The sequence below is a fragment of the Micromesistius poutassou genome (assembly GCF_964030765.1).
Source record: "Micromesistius poutassou genome assembly, chromosome: 21".
Taxonomy (NCBI): Eukaryota; Metazoa; Chordata; class Actinopteri; order Gadiformes; family Gadidae; genus Micromesistius; species Micromesistius poutassou.
The window spans coordinates 865,103-886,386 of NC_140291.1; the positions used below are offsets into that span (position 1 = coordinate 865,103).

Genomic DNA, 21,284 nt, shown 5'->3' on the forward strand with positions numbered 1-21,284 from the left:
CAGGCCCCGCCCCCGCCAGGCTCCCCCCCCCCCCCCCCCAAATAGTTCCCCTTCAAACCTTCCCCCCCCCATCTTATTCTTCAGGTGCCAAAAGAAAATATGAACAAAAACAAAATACTAAAAACGTCAAGAGAAGTAACATGTATGTGGACTACAAAATGTGAAGCGTAACTATAACGGATTGAAATATTATGTACAAAAAAAAAACAACTAAAGACCAAATTGAAAAGCAAAAAGAAACGTGTTTTGTTGCTGATAGCTGAGCCCTACCCAGTCAGTCCCCCCGCCACCCCCCACCCCACAGATCAAAGGACCTGTCGACCAGCAAGTCTTACACCAACATTTCTTGCTGCACACATTCGATTAGGCAGCTCTACAACCGTTTTTATACGTTGTTTTTGGTTCAACCCCCACCTGCTCTCATTCATTCATATTCCCCCGGGGGGTGGAAGTGAGTGAGTGAGGGAGGGAGGGAGGGGGGGTGGTCAACAGCGTCACATCATGGTAGCATTACAGGCGAGGGCCTCGTTGTGAGTCTTGACACGCAAAAGTAAAACGCCAACACAGAACCACACGGCCAGAGGTGTTGATCTATTCTTCCGTGCACGGGAAACAGCGGCCGGCGTGCGCGGACGTTCCCATCTATCGGCAGCTAGTCTCGGCGGTGACCTACCTAAAGGAAAAATAAAGAGTAATAATACAACGTTGTGAGTAGATACTGCAGTATTCTGTATATTTGGGTCCTCTCTTCTTTTATTTCGTTTCTCTCTCTCTCCCACCTCTGTCTCTTAAGGCACAGATAATCTAGAGATGATTAAACCTACTAAAGCTATAACCGGGGTCTATTGAGAAGAAAACCAAGGTTTAAACTTGACCTGGTCTTCTGGGCTTTTCGTTTTGTTACATGGAGTATGAGGTTCCACTGAATGTAGTCTCCGTTACTTTTCCTTTAAAGAAAACACTATATGGAGTGACTCGTTTTTTGTTTTTAGTTTGTGTTGTCCTTCCCTTCCGCTCTCGTCAAATGCAAAATTTTATTACCAGTGTACGTCTCCAGTTACTATTTCATTTTTTTGATACATATTTTTCAACTAGCCTTTGAGATAAACGTATATTCCCGTGCGTATTTGCCCCCCCGACGCCTCGCCGAGTTTGCATGTCCTGGATCTAGACGACACGCTAGAAGCAGAGAAAACCGACTGTTGAAATTTAAGACTGAATCTACGCTAGAGGATTCGGACCAGTGTTTGCACTTAACCCCTCGGACTTAGGTTCTCCGTGTTTTTCCGTTCCTTCCTTTGTGTCATCCTTGGCTGTATTTGTTTTATTACAGTTTTTGTTTTTCGTTTTTAAGTTTTGTGTTTAAGCGGCCGTCTCGGTAGCGTGGCCATCCCCTTTTTATTCTGTTGGGCTACTAAAAAAAAAAAAAAATAAACAATTATATTTCAGATTGTATCCTATGTTTTCACGAGGAAAAAAAAATACAAGTGATAGATGTATGTTCTGCTTCCGTGGGTAACTGCTTTTTTTTTTTGTTTCGTTTTTTTTTATAAATTAATTTAAAACCCATGACCAATTTCTGTGAGTCTTTTTTTTATTTCATTTTATACATTTTTATAGATTTATCGAAAGTTGTCCGACACCAGGTTAGAATCCTGGCAATATTAAGTATAACAATATTCTATACCCATAGGTAGAACTCTGGCCCAGAGGGATATTCATGTCATCCATCATGATATTTAAGAATTGTTTTTTCTTCAGAAATGCCTGTTCGTTCTACTGGAGAAAAAGCGTCTAGATTTGCATAACCCTGAACTAGAGACTGAAGTTTGTTCTTTAAAACCAATGGATTGATACTCAAAAACTTGACTTTGAAAAGGGGATGCTGTTTTATTTTTACTTTTTGGAACACCTGATTGATTCTACTGCAACCAGAGTAAAAATGTATCTTGAAACATGAATCAATACTTTGTGTCCAGCAGGGGACACCAAAGTGAAGTAAAAGCTACAAAGAAGACCAAATAAACATGAATGGAACACCCTTAAACCATTTGTCCAGGTTACTTTATAACTAGTTTTGACGCACAATACTCTTGTAGGTCGACAGAACATATGCACGTTGAGAAATGTACACTAGCGTAAAAGCAGTTTTATTCATAAATACAATTTTGGGTTGTACAATCATTTTGAATGTGTTAAACTTGAGTGTGCAGCATTAACCAATGCACAATGTTTCTGTATGCTGTGTGACAAATGCCTGTAGGTTTACATTCTGAAACAAGCCATCGCAAACTAAATGAATACCAAGAAGTGAACGAACCAAATGTAGTTTCAGGTCACTGGACATTGGGGATAATTAACAGAATATTTCTTATTCTGCTGCAGATCTCACTGTAGTGAATAAACTATTGAGCACAGACCCGAGATGTGTCCTTTCAGAAAGTAAACCCCTGCTTCACCTTCAATAAGAGCGATGCCATTGGGATCCAGATTGTGGGAGGTGGTGTCTACAGAGCCACCCTGAATCCAATCAACTCATGTCTGACAGACTGGTTTTTGCTTTAAATGTCATAGCTGGTTAACACAGGTGCACCCAATCGTGTTTGTTTGGTTGTGGCGGTGTGATTAAGGACTTTACTGCCTACACTCTCACAGACCTTCTGGGCACACTTAAGCGGCACACTTGAAATGACAGCGCCACCAGAGTGTGCTAAAGCGTGGCCGCCGATGTGAAAAGGGTCAACTTGGTTCACGGTCAACAGGCAGTGTGTCTACGGTCTGACTGGAATGCCACTGCTCCGGCAGAGAACATGACTATTTACAAAAACCGCTGGATTGACTCAAGGTATATCGGTTTAGTATTAACACAGCGAATGTGAGGAATCGTTGAGTGCCATTTTGACCAAATTCAAAAAAAAGTAATACTTTTGGTTTCATCACCTCCACATGTTTTGATCATGATCAAAAAGGACCGTGATGTGTTTCTAGAACACAAAAAGAAATGCCAACCGAATCCCAAAAAAAGATATTGCACATACCAACAAAAAGACCAAACGGAAGAATGAGAAAATGAAAATCGACTATTCTGTACAGTTATATGTAGTTAAGTGACAAGTCCGGTAGATCGTCTCATACATCGAATACATGTAAAAATCTCTCTTCACCCTCGGAGGCCGTGTCTCGTGTCAGGGGACACATTGTTTTGGAGGTTCCTAGGAACACTCCCAAAGCCCCCCCCCCCCCCTCACCCCAGAGAGAGAATATAAGTGTTGGGTGACGAAGACGTAGCTTGGGTACATCGTCAAAAATAGAAACCAAAACCTGCACGCCCACCAAGTGCCTGGCGTTGGTTCTCAGGGATCCCGTGTAGCGAACAAGTCAAGGGGGGCGATGATATAAATGTACATTATACCACAGACGGACACACATACATACAATCGCACACACACACTTTGTGTGTGTGTGTGTGTGTGTATGCACGCTTGCTCTACAGTCTACATTCTGAGGCACTCCCTAGATTTAGGTTAGGCGGTGTTAGTTGACAAATCTCTTGTTTGTTTGTTTTTTTTTAGGTTCTTTAAATCCACGTTACCTGTAGGAATCAACAATGCGATTTAAAAAATAGCAATAGTATTTCATCTTAAAGTCAGCGGAAGACATCGTAAAAAGCAATACATTGTCCTTTGAAAAAAAGAAAGAAAGAAAAAAGGAAGAAAAAGAATCCCTCTTTGTATTCCCTTCTAGTTCTTCGGAAGAGACCGGCAGCGATCCAAAGCGGCGTCTCGAGTCGCCTCGAGGCGTCCGTCACTCCCTCCGTGTGGCCTCCTGCTGCGGGTACAGTGTTCCATCGCTGGTCCCCGACTCGTGTCCTCGCCCCCCAGGTCTGACGCGGCTCTGACGCGGCTCTGACGCGGCTCTGACGCGGCTCTGACGGGGGCGGAGAGGACCGGGGCCACTGGGAGCTTTCCGCTCACAACCACGGCGGCAAAAATACAAATCAACCGTGCTCATTGGTGGGTCTGCAGAACGGGTCGACGAGGACCAAACTAAAACCAAAGTCGTTTTGGGGAAATGGCGGGGTGGGGGGGGGTGGGTGGGGCGGGGGTGTGACTGAGAGGGGCGTCAGATCTTGTCGTCGGTCATCTCCAGGAACTGGGCGTAGACGTCCCGGGAACACTCCCCCTTCTGGTTGAACAGGAACTTGTAGTAGCTGCCATCAGCGCAGATGGCTTCATGAGAGGACGAGATGGAGGAAGAACAGCAGAGATGAATTAACTCAACACAACGTCCCACCAGCGCTACAGGACTACATCTGCTTTGTTGTGCACTCCACTGGCTCCAAAACCTCCATTGGGTTTTTTTGTTGTTGCTACATTTGCGGTTTAAATTGGTGCCATGTTTGTACGTTTTTTTGTCGGTTGGATGATTGTACAGTTTTCTTCAGACCAACTTCTCGGTTTTATTGTTTTCTATGAAACAATGAAGACTGGGGGGGACAGCATCCAATAGCCGTCAAGATCAAAACAGATTCATACAGAACAATCTTGTTTTGTTTGACAGACGCATAAGAAAACAAAATTAAAATGAATAGCGTCCGTGTCAGTTCTACACGCCCCCCAGGCGGCTGTCCTCCAGAGTCAGGGTGGCGGTGGTGTTGGAAGAACGCTTTATTGTTCAAGTTTGTATTCAACGATACATGAGCTGGTGCTCCCTGATATCTCCCCGAGTGTGTGCGGCGATGGCTGGTTTAACATAACTGATTAATCAATCCGCAACAGGAATTTTGTGATTTGAGGGGCAAGGCCACTTGGCCTGCAGCGTTTTTTTTGAGGGCACAAAGGCCACATGCCAATAAAAGAGCTAAGCTACTCAAAAGCTATTTGATTCAGAAAAAAAGCTATTTGTTGTTTTTCGAACGTCACGTCGTCTTTGGGATCGCTGTGCTGTGCGGTTCGGGTAGCCGGTCAACGACAGCTATTTAACGCTATTTTTATTGGTCACACTTGTTGATAACGTTACTATTGTGTTGACCAATCAAGTACATGTACTAACATTCCGTGGCCGGGGCAGACTTGACAGGAGAGGGCAGAGAGGCAGGGGCGGAAAGAAAAAAACACCAAGGCCGCAGGACAGACGATTTTTTCAGAAGGGCATGGCGGCCAGACAGCGTACCTATGACCGCGTTCTGCTCCGTCCCGAAGGCACACACGCAGGGCGAGCCCGAGGGAACCTGGAACTTGGAGAAGCTCCACTTGGAGCTGAAGTACTTGGGAAGGAAGCTGGCCGACGCCAGGCTGCAGGGCAGAGAGGGACGGGGTCAGAACAGCTCGGTGTGAACACTCACCCACAGAGGAAGGGTCGGCTCATTTCTGTCTAATACTCTTCAGGTTGTCTGCTCTCGTATCAAGGTGTCTGATATTCTGAAGTATTATTTCTATTAAAGGGCTGACAGAAGGTGCCGGCTGGTAAAAACCTCGACTGCTTGTTCCTTTTGGGGTCCTCTGCGGCGAAGATGTGGACGGTGCCGTGGTCGCTGGACACGCAGATGAGCGACGCGTCCTGGTTGAAGTTAATGCTGGGGAGGAAGACGACAGAAAAGGTCGGTTAGTGCCATACACACTCTGGGAGTGGTAGTAGCAGCGAAACAACACAAAAAGAATGCATTAACACACTAACACCTAATACTTCTGAAAAGCTCTACCCATCACTAATGTTGAGGTAAAACAGAACAACAGTAGCCTAAAAACCTAGACGGCCCTAGCGGCAGCAAATTATATTTGTAGCCAGGGTCGTTTAGCAACTCTCCGTCAGCTCGCCAACCAGAAAAAACTAACTCTGGTCAGGCCAATCACATCGTGTAAAGAGTCGGTGGGCGGGCTTAACATAACGACGACTGAGTGTCGACGGTTCCGTGTGAAGTCCGTGTGGGTCCCTGCCACATGATTGATGTAGCGCTGTCCTATTGCGTGCAGAGGGACTCACCAGTAAATGCTAGCTGCTTGCGAGCCTCGTCTCAACTCCTGGATGAGCTGCCCCGCAGACGTGTCGAAGATTCTGATGAGGGTCCCCTGGGGAAACACGACCACAGAAAGATGTAGAAAGTGCTCTGTGGGCAAATGGGACACAGAGGACCTTTGACAGCAAAGCAACATCGTCTTAAGGCCTGAATACACTCAAAGCCAGATTCAGTGTTTGCACCGGCTGTGGAACTGTTCACACTGGAGTATTATTATGGTGTGATGCTTTGACTGGTTAATGACACTTATCCCCCCCAAATACATCGCTGGCTGCCATTGGTTCAACAGTACCATGCGAATGATTGCAGCCAGCGGTGTATTGGAGGGGGGGGTGGCTGACCACCCTGCAAAGCGCACAATCCACAAACCGGACGTTTTGGGACGTTTTGGCCACAAACCGGACGTTTTCGTCTACACGACCACGCTGATGGAGAGCATATTGGGGGGGGGGGGAGGGGGGGGAGCCGGCGTACTTTCTCTGAGGCGGTGGCTATCCTGTTGCCCTGCAGGTTGAGCGCGATGCAGCAGAGGGCGCCCTCGTGAGCCGGGATGTCCACGGGGGGCTTCTCCGTGTTGGCCAGGTCCACGATCTGCACGTGGCCCGAGTGGGTGCCGGGGAAGGCCAGCAGGGAGTTGTTGCTGTTCGGACACAGCACGCACAGACCTGAGGGGGGGGGTGGGGAGGGGGGGGGGGGGGTAGAAGGGGGGGCACAGGTGTGTGAGACGTGATGACAACGCCATGACGGATGTAGTATTATATGGTACTTTTATTTTCTACTCGTTTGTATACCGTCCATTAGCCTGGAGATCCAGAGCCACGTCTAGACAGCTGTAGGGTCTGACAACGAGTATTGAAAACGGCCCGACTCGAGGGGCGGAGCCAAGCATGCATTTGAAAATATCACTGCACGCAATTGGATAACACTACGGCCAATCAGAAGAATACAAGGGGTGACGTATCCAGACCAGAGGAGCTAACCAATAGATAAGACTTGTTGTATACGATCGGTAAAACAGCAACGCTTTTGGCCCCGCCTATATCAGATACACCGACGTGATTGGTTAATGTTCTGGGCCAGGGGAATCGGGGAGTGAGCATATTGCTCGTTCCCAGAGTGACTCGCTATATACTATAAAGAGATTAAGCAATTCTGTTCAATTATTATATACTATAATATTCAGACTGAATATTTCATACAATAGACTTTCATACAAACGCGTTAAACTCCAACTGAAATGTGTAAATCAATTTGGATATTGATTAACTAAAATGTTCAATATCACTATTCACCAAAGTTATACAAAAAGTGAAACGTTAAAAACAGGCGCAGAGGACTTCCAGGCTCGACGTGAGCGGCGCAGCGGACTGACCTTTGGGATTATAGCAGGTCTCAAACACATGCAGCTGGTGGGGGTTGTGGGTGAAGGTGAACACTTTGATCATCGAGTCCAACACCACCACGATCCTGAGGAGCACGACAAACACCGTTCACACACATCGTGGAACAGAAACACTGTGTGTGTGTGTGTGTGTGTGTGTGTGTGTGTGTGTGTGTGTGTGTGTGTGTGTGTGTGTGTGTGTGTGTGTGTGTGTGTGTGTGTGTGTGTGTGTGTGTGTGTGTGTGTGTGTGTGTGTGTGTGTGTGTCTCTCTCTCTCTCTCTCCCCCCGGGTGGGTGAAAGAGCATATGTATCTGTGAGGTATTTCTGTTCTTTCATAAATATAACAAAGAGATGTATAACTAGTGCACTTCCTGGAGGCAACTTCCTTGAGCCCACTAGTTAATAAATATGCCCTGTAAATATTTGTTAAAGGGGGTAGGTTTTGAGCGGCCCAATATAACATAATAAAGTCTATAGACTGTCTTACATAATACACATGGGTTAGGGAGAATGTGGCTGCCTGATGAAATTGCTCTTCACTTTATTGCAATACATTCAACATTCCCACCCTATTACAACAATATCTTCACGCAGACACACAAACACATAATTAAAAGACAGCCATAAAGACATATAAAGCAGAGGATTCCAATTGGTACAGCCTGAACGATAGGGAATCATGACCACAGTATGTATACAATGCACGTCTAGGTCAATGAGGAGGGGGACATCACGAACACACACAACCATATATTGTGGTTCCAGGGATCATAATGCAGGTTCATCTGCTGAAAGCCAGCCCCTCATGGAATACACGTTTGCGTTTTGTAAAAGTGGACATCAGTGGCGTCGTGTTCTTATCTTAAAATACCACACCGCAGTCATCACAAGAGTGTGGCTGCCGACTCATCTTTAACAGGAAGGCCTGTGCCTTTGGACCTTTCCATACGTCTGTTGCAACGACTACTTTACCCATGTGGAACAGTTGACATGGATTAGAAAAGGGCGCAGTAGAGGAGGTTTAAGACAATTAAGACCATTCAAGTGTGATTTGGTAGGAATGTCTAAGCCGTCCTGTCAGCGATTAGTGAGTGAACTGTTCTGTGAGTAGATCTGTCCTGGTGGACGGCCTCCTGCCTGTGTTTGAAACCCTTTCGATTCTGGACCACTGACAGGTCCACTTTGACCAATCAGGGAATCCGTCTTTCCTGCTTGTCAAAGGTGCATGATACAACAGTCCTCAACGGTGGATAAACGTAGAGAGGGAGGAAGGGAGCAGATAGGAAAGGAGCAGATAGGTAAGGAGGGAGGAAGGGAGCAGATAGGAAGGGGGGGAGGTAGGGAGGGGACATTAAATCTTGCTCTCTTCTCCCTTTACAACTCTTAAATCCTACCAACAGCCGTTTAAAACAAAAACAAAAAAAAAGATGATTGACGGCAGCAGAGCGAGTGCAGCATGTGTTTACCTGTCCCGCCGAAGCTTCACTGCCTTGACTTCTGTAGAGAACTCAATCTCAATGACAGTCTTCTTCTTCAGGTCGTCCCAGATCATCACTATCAGAGAAGATCAGAGTCAGGCATTACCATCAATCAGCCTGTCCTAACACAGTCCCAGCAAACAGAAACAAAACAAGCCCACGGGGGAAATCGTTTGTTTCACTTCACAGGATATCGTCGTACGAAAGACCGGTGCCTTGAGTGTGTGTGTCGCAGAAAAACTGCAGATGCAAAGCAATGCACAGAGCAATGAAAGCACACTGAAGCGTGAACAAGAGAACAGAGTATATATATGAGAGAGGTTGAGGAGAGCCCACGGCCCTCGGGTTCCTTCGTCATTCCGATGCAGATTGCTCTGAGATCGGATTAAGCCAGACCTGCATAAATTGGAACTCTGTGGCCAGATCCGCGTTGAGATATCGTGTCCCCACTCAATTCAACGATTCAATTCAACAAATTCACTCAAGTACTTGAATTGAGCAGAGTGTAGCCGGTGGTGAAGACGTTTCACTATTTCATTCATGTGAAATATTAAATCAAGGGACATTTTGAAGGTAAATACAGAACGTCGGATGTGATGAAAACGGAAGAGGAAACTAACAGGGTCCGGAAGAAAGTGCTCCATTAGTGTATTACTTTCAAAAGGGCAATTTACTATCCCCCCCCCCACCCATCTATAGTTATATCACTATAGGTGGACTAGTGTGCATATATGCGGACTAGTGTGCATATATGCGGACTAGTGTGCATATATGTGGACTAGTGTGCATATAGGTGGACTAGTATGCATATGCGGACTAGTGTGCATATATGTGGACTAGTATCTATGCATATAGGTGGACTAGTGTGCATATATGTGGACTAGTATGCATATAGGGAGACTAGTGTGCATATATTTTTGGCACCGTGGTTATAGCCTGGTACCCTTTAATCAACGTTTCCAACTATACTTTGTGTTACAACTACATTAACAACAGTCGACAATGTAGAGTTACTAACATGTTAACAATTTTAACACAGTGTGGAAAAGTAAATAAACAGGAACACTGACTCAGGGATAAATATTGCGGAAGTGAGTTTGACTCTAAAACGGTGCGTCACACCGGCTCCCATATAACCAGACTTGGGGAACAGAGAGATCAACAGACCTTTCACAACTCATTTGGTTTATGGAAACGAACCAAAAAAGAGCTGAAGCCGTACCTTTGTTTGGAGGATATTTGGGTTTTTTCCCGCCTCCAACCAGAGCCAGGTAGTTGCACCTGAACAGCATCTCCACATGGCCGACCCCGCCCTCCAGGAACTCTGAACCAACACAAAACAAACACGCTCCTGGTCATTACAGACACACACTCGTAACACAGGGCCCAATTGCAGTAGTTGATTAAGGACACAGCCAATGAGGAGCATGATGTGATTTTCAACCCCAAAAATATAAATGAATCCCAAGGACATTCACAATAGTTTAGTTACAGTTTGATTTAATTCCCAGAGGTTAGTCAAAGGGCGAGTTTCCAAACTGCTGCATACATCGGACCACTGAAGAAATTCATCCTCCACAATCCAAACAGAGAGATGGGTCTAACAGCATGCTTGGGAAACCAATCGTTTTGTGGGTGTAATGATGGCATTGAGCACTGGAGAGATAGACGTAGTCTACACGCTGACCAGAGATGTTCATATTCCATAACTCTTTCCATATTGGCCAAAGAGGTGCAAAGAGGGTCATGTGCCGAGTCACATGCTTCAGCTTCTTAAGGTGTTGGGTGCGTTAAACCATTGACTTCCCCCTATGACCCTCAAGTCACCAGTGAGTAACGAGATTACAGCTCATCAACGGCGTGTACCTTTGAGTTTGCTGTCAGAGTGCTGTGGCCCTGTGTGCATAAGAACGAATGGCTGGGTTTATTGTAAATTCTATTTCTATTACATACTTGATAAATGCTTTTTTTCGTGCAACTGCTGCAATGTGTACTATGACAAAGATCTTTCAGACTGAGAAAATCTGTGATAGAATTGTCACAATGCAATAATAAATGCAACGATGTGACGCATCGGATTATCATTAAAATACAACATACATTAACAAATAATATCCAATCTCCTTATGTGTAATATCATCCCTACCATGGTTACCTTGTTTCTCCTTCTCCTTGAGGGGGTCTGTGTTGTACACACGAAATCCAGTCTCCATTCCGCAGGCGAAGCAACCTTGAAATAAATCGTATCAGCTCAAAATTGATTGTTTTCGTGATCGAATAATGGCATACTGTAGCAGTGTAGGAAATGGTAAAAACAATACAGATATAATAACTTCCACTTTACGATTGATTTATGGACAAAGATGAAAATATGAATGGAAGGCATGATATTGTGTTTTGACTTTGAATGAGTGCGTGAGTGTCAACAGTATGACAGGTGTGAGCGTTGTCTTACACAACAACTAGGTAGGTTGTATCAGCCGAAAATGTCACACCCGTTACATTTAAACCATTTCCACCCCATCACTCTCTCACACACACACACACACACACACACACACACACACACACACACACACACACACACACACACACACACACACACACACACACACACACACATTGGGTCTTGTTAGCCCTGTGCCAACCCACACTGTCGCCATCAACCCGGGATCAACTAACACCGCCAGAGTGAGACTGATCAATGTATTAATGAGCGTTGTTCTGCGTGTGAATGACAGCCGGGTTCGCCCTGAGTGGCCTGGCTCTGTAGCTCAGGAGCTAACAACAAAAAGCCTCGGGGTGGTGGTGGGGCAACACAACATTAGCAAACGTAGTACATTTTCACAAGGTCAGAACGCTATGCGTCTATATAATTATATATATATATATATATATATATATATACATATATCTGGGTATGTATCGCTGTGTGTTGACTTCTCAAAGACGTGTTTGTCCTGGGCTTCGAGGCTAGCTAGAGAAGGCTATACGGACCCCGCTACAGTACGAGTCACAGCTAACGCGACTAGCGCTGTTTTTTGGGGTGGTTTGATGCGTTGTGCCGATTCCTCACCATGGTCCTGGTTAAATCCCGCGTAAAGGAGTCCGTTCCCATGCGGATTGGATGGTAGTAAATTCATATTTTTGAAGAAAACAATCGGAAACGACGAAAAGTTAGCCGCTAACCATTCCTACATTTGCCTGTGTTCAGCAGCAGCTAGCAAGACGAGGAGCTACTGATTCCGTTTGAGTGCAGTGCAGACGTAGGCTGAGAGAGGATCCTGAATTCTAGCGTTATCCCGGTCTACCGCGACGCAATTTCCGGTCTCGGACTTCCTACGAGCTCTGCTCGTCAGTTAACTTACTGTCGCTGGAGCGAGAACGATATGAAAATGACAATATAACATCAACGACAAGGAGAGTATTGAGTAAACATTAAGTATCGATCCCTTCCTATATTCCGTCTGTCGCTACTAAACCAGTGTAACGGAATCTCCCGCCTTCTTATTCGCGAATAACGCCCACTGGCAGCATTCCGTTCCTGTCAGCGTCTCGAGCATTTAGTCAGTCTGTAGTACTCCTTTGGTTCTTGGGCGTCGTGGATCTGTCTTGTAATGTAGTCGTTATTTCCTGGTTTGTATTAAAATGCTAAACCTATCCCATTAATTGGCCACAAACAATTCAAAACGACGTACAAATAAATAATAAACCATACAGTAAATTAAAATAATTGACGACCTGTCGTTGGTACTAAGGTTTGACATAATTATTAATATGTCATATCGCTATAGAGTAGTAGAGTGGCTCAACAAGCCCCAGTGGCCTAATGGATAAGGCACTGGCCTCCTAAGCCAGGGATTGTGGGTTCGAGTCCCATCTGGGGTGATGCTTATTTTCATGCTCTCGTATCTAGTTTATGCTTGATCAAACCGCAGACAATTAAAAAAACACATCTACGTAGAATTAACATCAAACACAAACGGTAACACCTTTCTCTCTGCTTGTATATATTTCCAATGTATTCCTGGTATATTATTTTATTTATTTGTCCAATTCCAAATCTAAATGTGTTTGAATTTCAATATTTCCCTCTATTTTGTTTTGAAGTAATGCAGATATTAATATATAACGTGGGAATTGTTCAGATGTTAAAAATAGATTAAAAAAAAAAAATAGATATATATTGTGCATATACCACGATGCACAATTGTGTTGATCAATGCCATTTTGACTGACATAACTACCATGTTCATGTAAATATCTTTAGTTATATTCGAGATAGTGTTACATATCGGTTCTCGTAAGTTCTGGTAAGTTTCTGGACTGCCTCCGAGGTCCTCCTAACACATTACAAAAGGTCCGAACAATTCCGAACGAGGTCCGAACCAGCTCCTAATCAGGTCCGAACACATTCCTATTGAGTTTCAAACGAGGTCCGAACGAGCTCCTAATCAGGTCCGAACACATTCCTATTGAGTTTCAAACGAGGTCCGAACGAGGTCCGAACCAGCTCCTAATCAGGTCCGAACACATTCCTATTGAGTTTCAAACGAGGTCCGAACGAGGTCCGAACCAGCTCCTAATCAGGTCCGAACACATTCCTATTGAGTTTCAAACGAGGTCCGAACGAGGTCCGAACCAGCTCCTAATCAGGTCCGAACACATTCCTATTGAGTTTCAAACGAGGTCCGAACGAGGTCCGAACCAGCTCCTAATCAGGTCCGAACACATTCCTATTGAGTTTCAAACGAGGTCCGAACGAGGTCCGAACACAGTCCGAACAGGTAGGTCACGTGACCGAGGGGGCGCGGTTATCGCTTTAGAGTTGCAGTCATTCTTTTCACCGCATCAACACTGACTCGGGAAAAAGGTTTGGAAACTTGATTAATACTCATAAAAGCAATACCATAAAAACAGTAAACGATTTAATTTCTCGTCCCGCCAGCATGATGATATTCAACTTTGTATTTCAACTTTCTTGGTACGTGGCCACTTTGCTAACGGAGCTTCTGACTGCTGTGCATACTAGCGCTGTGTTCGTCCCTGGTTAGTGGAGCCTGGTTATGTGTTGGGGCAGAGCAAACTGATGTCCAGATGTATATGTCAGATGTGTCCAGATGTATGACGTGCTTGTGCCAAGTTTAATTATTAACAATAATAAAACAGTACTGCAAAACATACCTAATACATACACACACACACACACACACACACACACACACACTGTTAGAACCATTTGTATTAAATGTATTTATTTAATACAAATGCCACATGGGGGAGAAGTGGCACAGGCAATTGGGAGTTTACTTATGGTGTAACCACACACAGATGTTGTGGTCTATGTTGTTATGAATGGTTGTTTTTCACAGGTGTGTCTTCTGTGGCAAAGCCGTTTCACCTGTGGAAGTCTAACAGTGTGGCTGGACAGCTGGCACTTCATGAGGCGCTCACTATGCGGCCTCACTACGGAGCACCACTCTCTCTTTAGGCACCTTTTGTGCCAAGATTTCCTCCTGCGTTTTCGAATGGGACCAGAAGGATGTGCAACGCCTGAAGGAGGCCAAGAGAGGGGAGTGGAGGAACAGCCACAGTGGTCACCCCCCCCCCCCCCCAACTGAAGAACAGCTCCTTGCATCCATCAGCCCAGGGGAACTGAAGAGAGGCACTGCAGGAGGCGGAGGACGCGTGGAGTGGAGGAGATGCGGCACGTGATTTCCGGGCTCCTGGAGTCCGTGTGGGACCCGACGGACACCACAGGGCTGCGTCTGGTGAACCATGACAGCATGCACGCCACGTCTGGGAGAAGCAGCAGAAGCACCTTGGAGTGCCTCCAAGACCCTGCAGGTGTATTACTGTATACATGAAGGTGGGGACACTCCGGACACAGGGGCGGCAAGGAGTTGGATGTCCTCAGGTGTGGTAGGGGGTCCTCCTCCCTGGAGAGTTTCCACCGACACCACGTGTGCATTCATTCCAGGTACATGTGTGTGTGTGTGTGGCCGGCCAGTGACTTCTGTTTCAGTGAGAGGGGAGGGACGGGCATGTACATACTTTAATGCACTCCTGACCTCCTAAACTATGTGTATGAACCCGTGTGTTTGTGTGTTACAAGATCTTTCAAGGTCAGTGTCTCCTGTTTAAGTGAGAGGGGAGATGCAGAGAGGGGATATTCTGTGTTCTGGATATTCTGTGTTTGCCTGCCTGTTATAATAAAGTTGAATCATTTTTTTGGCCTAATGGATGGCCTCCTAAGCCAGGGATTGTGGGTTCGAGTCCCATCTGGGGTGATGCTTATTTTCATGCTCTCGTATCTAGTTTATGCTTGATCAAACCGCAGACAATTAAAAAAAAACCATACTACGTAGAATTAACATCAAACACAAACGGTAACACCTTTCTCTCTGCTTGTATATATGTCCAATGTATTCCTGGTATATAATTTTATGTATTTGTCCAATTCCAAATCTAAATGTGTTTGAATTTCAATATTTCCCTCTATTTTGTTTTGAAGTAATGCAGATATTAATATATAACGTGGGAATTGTTCAGATGTTAAAAATAGATATAGGCCTATCGATAACACTTTATTATTATTATTATCCGGAAGGGGGATTAAATGGGATACATATAAATGATAATGCCTATTGACCACGATGCACAAGTGTGTTGATCAATGCCGTTTTGACTGACATAACTACCATGTCCTTGTAGTAAATATCTTTAGTTATATTCCATGGAGTGCTACATATCGGTTCTATGGTGTAATGGTTAGCACTCTGGACTCTGAATCCAGCGATCCGAGTTCAAATCTCGGTAGAACCTGTCTTTTTTGAGAGCGAGTACTCGCATTATAACCACCATTCCGTTCAAGTGAGAAAACTTAAGCATTGAAGAATCGCAGAAACAGACCCTCACAGTATCTATCGTTTATCTCTAAAAGTGTACTAATTAAATGACGTGCCCTGCTGACTTCCTTTAGTTTTGTTGCCTCCTCAAATGCCGTAAAGAAGCATTAGTCGCAAAACTTCAACATGGCGACCACCTTTGCACAGCGTTATTTACTTTCTCGTTCATGTATTTACCATCTAATACCTCAGCCGGTGAGGTTAAAGAATGCTGAAACCAGCGGTTTCTTAAAACTGGGCATCTATTCAAGTTTTGGTTACACGTCGCGAAGAGATAATTCACAGGTAAATGCACGATTCATTTGCTTTAGGAATGAGCTATACTATACGACTAAACTATAATACTATTTACCACTTCTATTTTTAACGTTACAGGTTGCCAGAGTGCATATTCCTATCGGTAGATATACATTTGTTCATGGATAATTCACCAAATGCTTTGTTTTCTGCACGCACGTGGAATGGTATATTAACCTTGTACTAAGGCTGTTTCTGAAATGCTATACTACATACTACATACTGCATACTGACACAGTATATACTGTGCACTACATACTACTCCCCGCCCTAGTATGCAGTATAGTATGCAAGTATGACAAGTATCATGCAGTGTACTATACAGTCACATGACCAAAAAATTCGGTTATAAATATAAACGGTTGAGCCATTTGTTCTGTTAACAATGAAAAACACACGATTACAAAAACATACGAAAGCTTATCACATCAAAATAAACAACTAATTACAACTAATTATACATTTATACATGTATGTATTTGTATTTGTATTCGCCGCTCGCATTGTCCGCCATTATTTTAAATGTTCAGCGGTGCCGCGTTGCATTATGGGATACAGTATCCGACGTAGTGAGCTCTGGATGTATACTAGAATTTTTTGACCGATTAGTACATCATCCGGGTAACTGTCGCATACTGCAAAAAAACATTTTTCGCGTACTGCATACTACTTACTACTTTTACGTCACGATCAGTATACGAGCAGTATGTAGTATGCCATTTCAGAAACGGCCTATGTGTTTATTTATGCCGTAGATCGGCTCAAAGTGTCGTACTGTCGAAGCGGTGGTGCTGGTGGACAGCATGTCAACAAAGGTGAGCCTGCAATATATAAACATGAGAGCCACTTGCTTTCACTAATTCAAGCCTGCAGCGTGTCATCTTTTCACGTTTTGACGTGCCTTTCTCTTCAGTCAACACTAAAGCAGAGGTCAGATTCCATGTGCAGACCGCAGACTGGATCCCGCTGGACGTTCGACAAAAAATCATTGAACTGGTGAGTGGTTACTTGCTCAAGTGCAAACGCTAATTCATACAGTTTTAGTCCATCTCGACCACTGTATCCATACAGACACACACGGTATGTTTTCATTTCGTTTTGCTTTTTTATTTTATGGAGAAGAGCAAGAACCGCATCAACAAGGCAGGGGAGCTTCTGGTGACGTCGGAGCTGAGCCGGAGCCAGCGTCGCAACCTGGAGGACTGCCTGGAGAAGATCTCCTCCATCATCCAGGAGGCCAGCGAGAAGCCGCGAGAGCCCACGCCCGAGGACCTTGCCCTTAGGGCTGTCAGGTGAGAGGGGCTGAACAAAACCTTTGGTGCACCGAGTACCGAGATCAATTCAAATAAACAAGGTTCAGTGTGACAGTTCAGAGAGATTACGTTGACGTTATATTTAGATGTGCTTTATTTTGTCCCCAAGCGCAAAACATGTCTGTCCCTCATGCACACAGTCACACCGAGACATCTACCATACATCCCATTCCAAGAGGGTATAATCATAGCTCCATTAAAACACTGATTAATCAGTGTTGCAGAATGCAGCAGAGAATAGCCCGTTCCTACAGCTTTAATGAGGGGGAGAATACATTCCTTGTGGAATCTTAAAAAGACTTAAAAAGGATCTGGCCGGTTTGCCAAAGATAATTTTTGACATTGTCTATGTAGAGATGTAAATCAATGTCAACAACAGCCTGGGTTCTTAAAAAACAGTCCAGATATAACATTTTTAGGAAAACAGTTTTTGCTCATTTGTTGGCATGTGTCACATTGCTGAAGAAGCATAAGAAGTTCAAGTGACTGATGTAGGCTTTCACCTGGACATGCCTAATGGTGTGTTCACACCGCACTTTGTCCCATTTCGCCTATTCGCGCGAATAGGCGAATGTTGCCGCGCGACAAATCATAATCTGTCGCTGTGCATTTTTGTGTGCATTCGCGGGGCGAATTTTTTTTTTGCCTGGCAACGGTCATTCATGCCAATTCATTCTCATCAACCATGGCCGAGATGTGTGTCTGTACCTGTTGTGGAAGAGGGAGAGCCCGTCGTTTATGGGTTAATAATATAATCCGGAGGCGCACACCGCTTTGTGCCGTGATATTATATATATCGTATATATTATATGATATAGATATTTATATATTATATGTAGATATAGAGCGGGAGTCGCAAACGGCAACAATCACTTTCTCCTCCAAGCTGCGGTTCACTGAACGGTTGAACGGTGATTGGCTGTTTTACGTTACTTCACCCAGGGAGTGAACTGATTGGCTGTTACGTGACGTCACCCAGGGAGTGAACGCTGATTGGCTGTTTTACGTTACTTCACCCATGTTACCCACAGGGAGTGAACGCTGATTGGCTGTTTCAACGCGAATGCCGCGAAGAAGTTGAAATATTTTAACTTTATTCGCGGGGCGAATTATTCGCGGGGCGAATTATTCGCGGCGCGAATCCACGTGAACGCGCTCGCCGTTCACGTGGAAAAATTTCGCGCTGTCAATCAAATCTTGTCGCGCGTATCGGCGAAAAAAAAATTCGCCCGATTCGCGGTGTGAACACACAGTAAAGGTGTGTTCACACCGCACTTCGCCCCGCGACACGTTTCAATGTTAAGTGAACGTGGAGACGCGAATCGGGCGAATTTTTTTTTCGCCGATACGCGCGACAAGATTTGATTGACAGCGCGAATTTTTTCCTCGTGAACGGCGAGCGCGTTCACGTGGATTCGCGCCGCGAATAATTCGCCCCGCGAATAACTGTGTGTTCACACCGCACTTTGTCCCATTTCGCCTATTCGCGCGAATAGGCGAATGTTGCCGCGCGACAAATCATAATCTGTCGCTGTGCATTTTTGTGTGCATTCGCGGGGCGAATTATTCGCGGGGCGAATTTTTTTTTTGCCTGGCAACGGTCATTCATGCCATTCCCATCAACCATGGCCGAGATGTGTGTCTGTACCTGTTGTGGAAGAGGGAGAGCCCGTCGTTTATGGGTTAATAATATAATCCGGAGGCGCACACCGCTTTGTGCCGTGATATTATATATATCGTATATATTATATGATATAGATATTTATATATTATATGTAGATATAGAGCGGGAGTCGCAAACGGCAACAATCACTTTCTCCTCCAAGCTGCGGTTCACTGAACGGTTGAACGGTGATTGGCTGTTTTACGTTACTTCACCCAGGGAGTGAACTGATTGGCTGTTACGTGACGTCACCCAGGGAGTGAACGCTGATTGGCTGTTTTACGTTACTTCACCCACGTTACCCACAGGGAGTGAACGCTGATTGGCTGTTTCAACGCGAATGCCGCGAAGAAGTTGAAATATTTTAACTTTATTCGCGGGGCGAATTATTCGCGGCGCGAATCCACGTGAACGCGCTCGCCGTTCACGAGGAAAAATTTCGCGCTGTCAATCAAATCTTGTCGCGCGTATCGGCGAAAAAAAGATTCGCCCGATTCGCGTCTACACGTTCACTTAACATTGAAACGTGTCGCGGGGCGAAGTGCGGTGTGAACACACCTTAAAGTTAAAATATTTCAACTTCTTCGCGGCATTCGCGTTGAAACAGCCAATCAGCGTTCACTCCCTGTGGGTAACGTGGGTGAAGTAACGTAAAACAGCCAATCAGCGTTCACTCCCTGGGTGACGTCACGTAACAGCCAATCAGTTCACTCCCTGGGTGAAGTAACGTAAAACAGCCAATCACCGTTCAACCGTTCAGTGAACCGCAGCTTGGAGGAGAAAGTGATTGTTGCCGTTTGCGACTCCCGCTCTATATCTACATATAATATATAAATATCTATATCATATAATATATACGATATATATAATATCACGGCACAAAGCGGTGTGCGCCTCCGGATTATATTATTAACCCATAAACGACGGGCTCTCCCTCTTCCACAACAGGTACAGACACACATCTCGGCCATGGTTGATGAGAATGGCATGAATGACCGTTGTCAGGCAAAAAAAAAATTCGCCCCGCGAATGCACACAAAAATGCACAGCGACAGATTATGATTTGTCGTGCGGCAACATTCGCCTATTCGCGCGAATAGGCGAAATGGGACAAAGTGCGGTGTGAACACACAGTAATAGTGTACCAGGGGGAGATTAATAGTTTCATGTTCATTTTTCAGATATTTAATTCCTAACTCAAGGCCCATAAATTCACAAGTGTTATTGTACCATTTGGTCTTAACTTGATATATTGTAACTTCATGCCTATTCTGTATGAGTCAACCACCTTGAACACACTGTGTCTTGGGTTCTGCAGACTAGAGAAGAGGAAGAAAGAGCGACTGCAACAGAAGAAGCTCCACTCAACCATCAAGCAGAGCAGACGAGTGGATTTCGACTAATAATGACCTAGAAATATACTTTTGTTTATGCTTATTTGTACCTCCAGGATTCGGAGATAATTTTGTATTTAAAGAAAAGGCCGCCAGGGGGCGCAGGAGGGCCCAACCGACTTGTTGGGATTCGCAAATTGAAAATGTTTTACGTTTCAGAACATTGAATATTTGAATGTTTTATCATGCTAAACCCTTGTCAAACATGTTGAAATGGTACAGTATTTTTAAAATGTGATCATTTTTTATGTTCATTATTTGTGTCTCATTTTTATATAGCTAAATTTATATTTAATAAATTATTATTTTACCCCTTCACATCTAAATTCTGCCATTTTTACCAATTGGTGTTATATTTCCTTCTGTGTACTCAAGTGAAAGAGCTTTAATAATAACAGTAAGGCTTCTATTAAATGGTAGGATTTTGTATTGTGGATAGTACGCCTGTATTATTAATATTATCCATATCATATAAGGTTTGGTTAAGATTAGTTTAATACATGGAACAAATTCTCCTATTTGGAATCAAAACAGGCATCCCCTGCTACCAGAAACCGGTGAACTGTTATTAGAGATGTTATTTTAAATTACATGATTAACAACCATTTTTGATACATGCCAAAAGATATTCTCGTTTTGTTCTTCAAAGGTCTAATTTCCCTCCCTCTTCCGGAAGGTGATGCCTAAGCTTTCATCTTTGGCAGGACCCACTGTTTCTGGATTGTCCCAAATCATTTATCTACATGAATGTTTCGTTTTTTTTGGTAAACGTCAAGGCTTGTATTTTGAAGCTGTAATATTAGACAGAAGTGGTATTTTTGGTTTTCGCTGCT

At 44.4% G+C, this 21,284-nt stretch overlaps 2 protein-coding genes and 2 non-coding genes across 7 annotated transcripts; 3 read left to right on the forward strand and 1 right to left on the reverse strand.

The window, feature by feature from the left end:
- Positions 1-49: 49 nt before the first annotated feature.
- On the reverse strand, positions 50-12,095 carry wdr45b (WD repeat domain 45B). Of its 4 annotated transcripts, none has more exons than XM_084485488.1 (11): positions 11,953-12,095; positions 11,032-11,106; positions 10,743-10,772; positions 10,099-10,200; positions 8,865-8,952; positions 7,389-7,483; positions 6,491-6,681; positions 5,983-6,068; positions 5,474-5,575; positions 5,173-5,294; positions 50-4,229 (listed from the first exon to the last, which is right to left on the reverse strand). In XM_084485488.1, exons 1-11 carry the CDS (start codon positions 12,017-12,019, stop codon positions 4,123-4,125), a joined length of 1,065 nt encoding a protein of 354 aa, XP_084341614.1. In that variant the 5' UTR covers positions 12,020-12,095; the 3' UTR covers positions 50-4,122. The 4 variants fall into 4 exon arrangements, with proteins under 4 accessions (XP_084341614.1, XP_084341613.1, XP_084341616.1 ...); XM_084485487.1 differs by having other exon boundaries at positions 11,023-11,106; XM_084485490.1 differs by lacking the exon at positions 10,743-10,772.
- A 596-nt stretch (positions 12,096-12,691) lies between these two features.
- AC3HAE_037100 (transfer RNA arginine (anticodon CCU)) lies at positions 12,692-12,764 on the forward strand. Its single transcript has one exon. It is a non-coding gene; the product is annotated as a tRNA-Arg (tRNA).
- Positions 12,765-15,629: 2,865 nt separating this feature from the next.
- AC3HAE_037106 (transfer RNA glutamine (anticodon CUG)) lies at positions 15,630-15,701 on the forward strand. Its single transcript has one exon. It is a non-coding gene; the product is annotated as a tRNA-Gln (tRNA).
- Positions 15,702-15,910: 209 nt separating this feature from the next.
- mrpl58 (mitochondrial ribosomal protein L58) lies at positions 15,911-20,739 on the forward strand (the record flags this gene model as incomplete). The annotated part of the gene is made up of 6 exons (XM_084485445.1): positions 15,911-16,069; positions 16,160-16,184; positions 16,837-16,896; positions 16,995-17,077; positions 17,204-17,373; positions 20,376-20,739. The coding sequence occupies 6 exons, from the start codon at positions 15,911-15,913 to the stop codon at positions 20,458-20,460; spliced, it is 582 nt and encodes a 193-aa protein (XP_084341571.1). The 3' UTR covers positions 20,461-20,739.
- Positions 20,740-21,284: the final 545 nt, after the last annotated feature.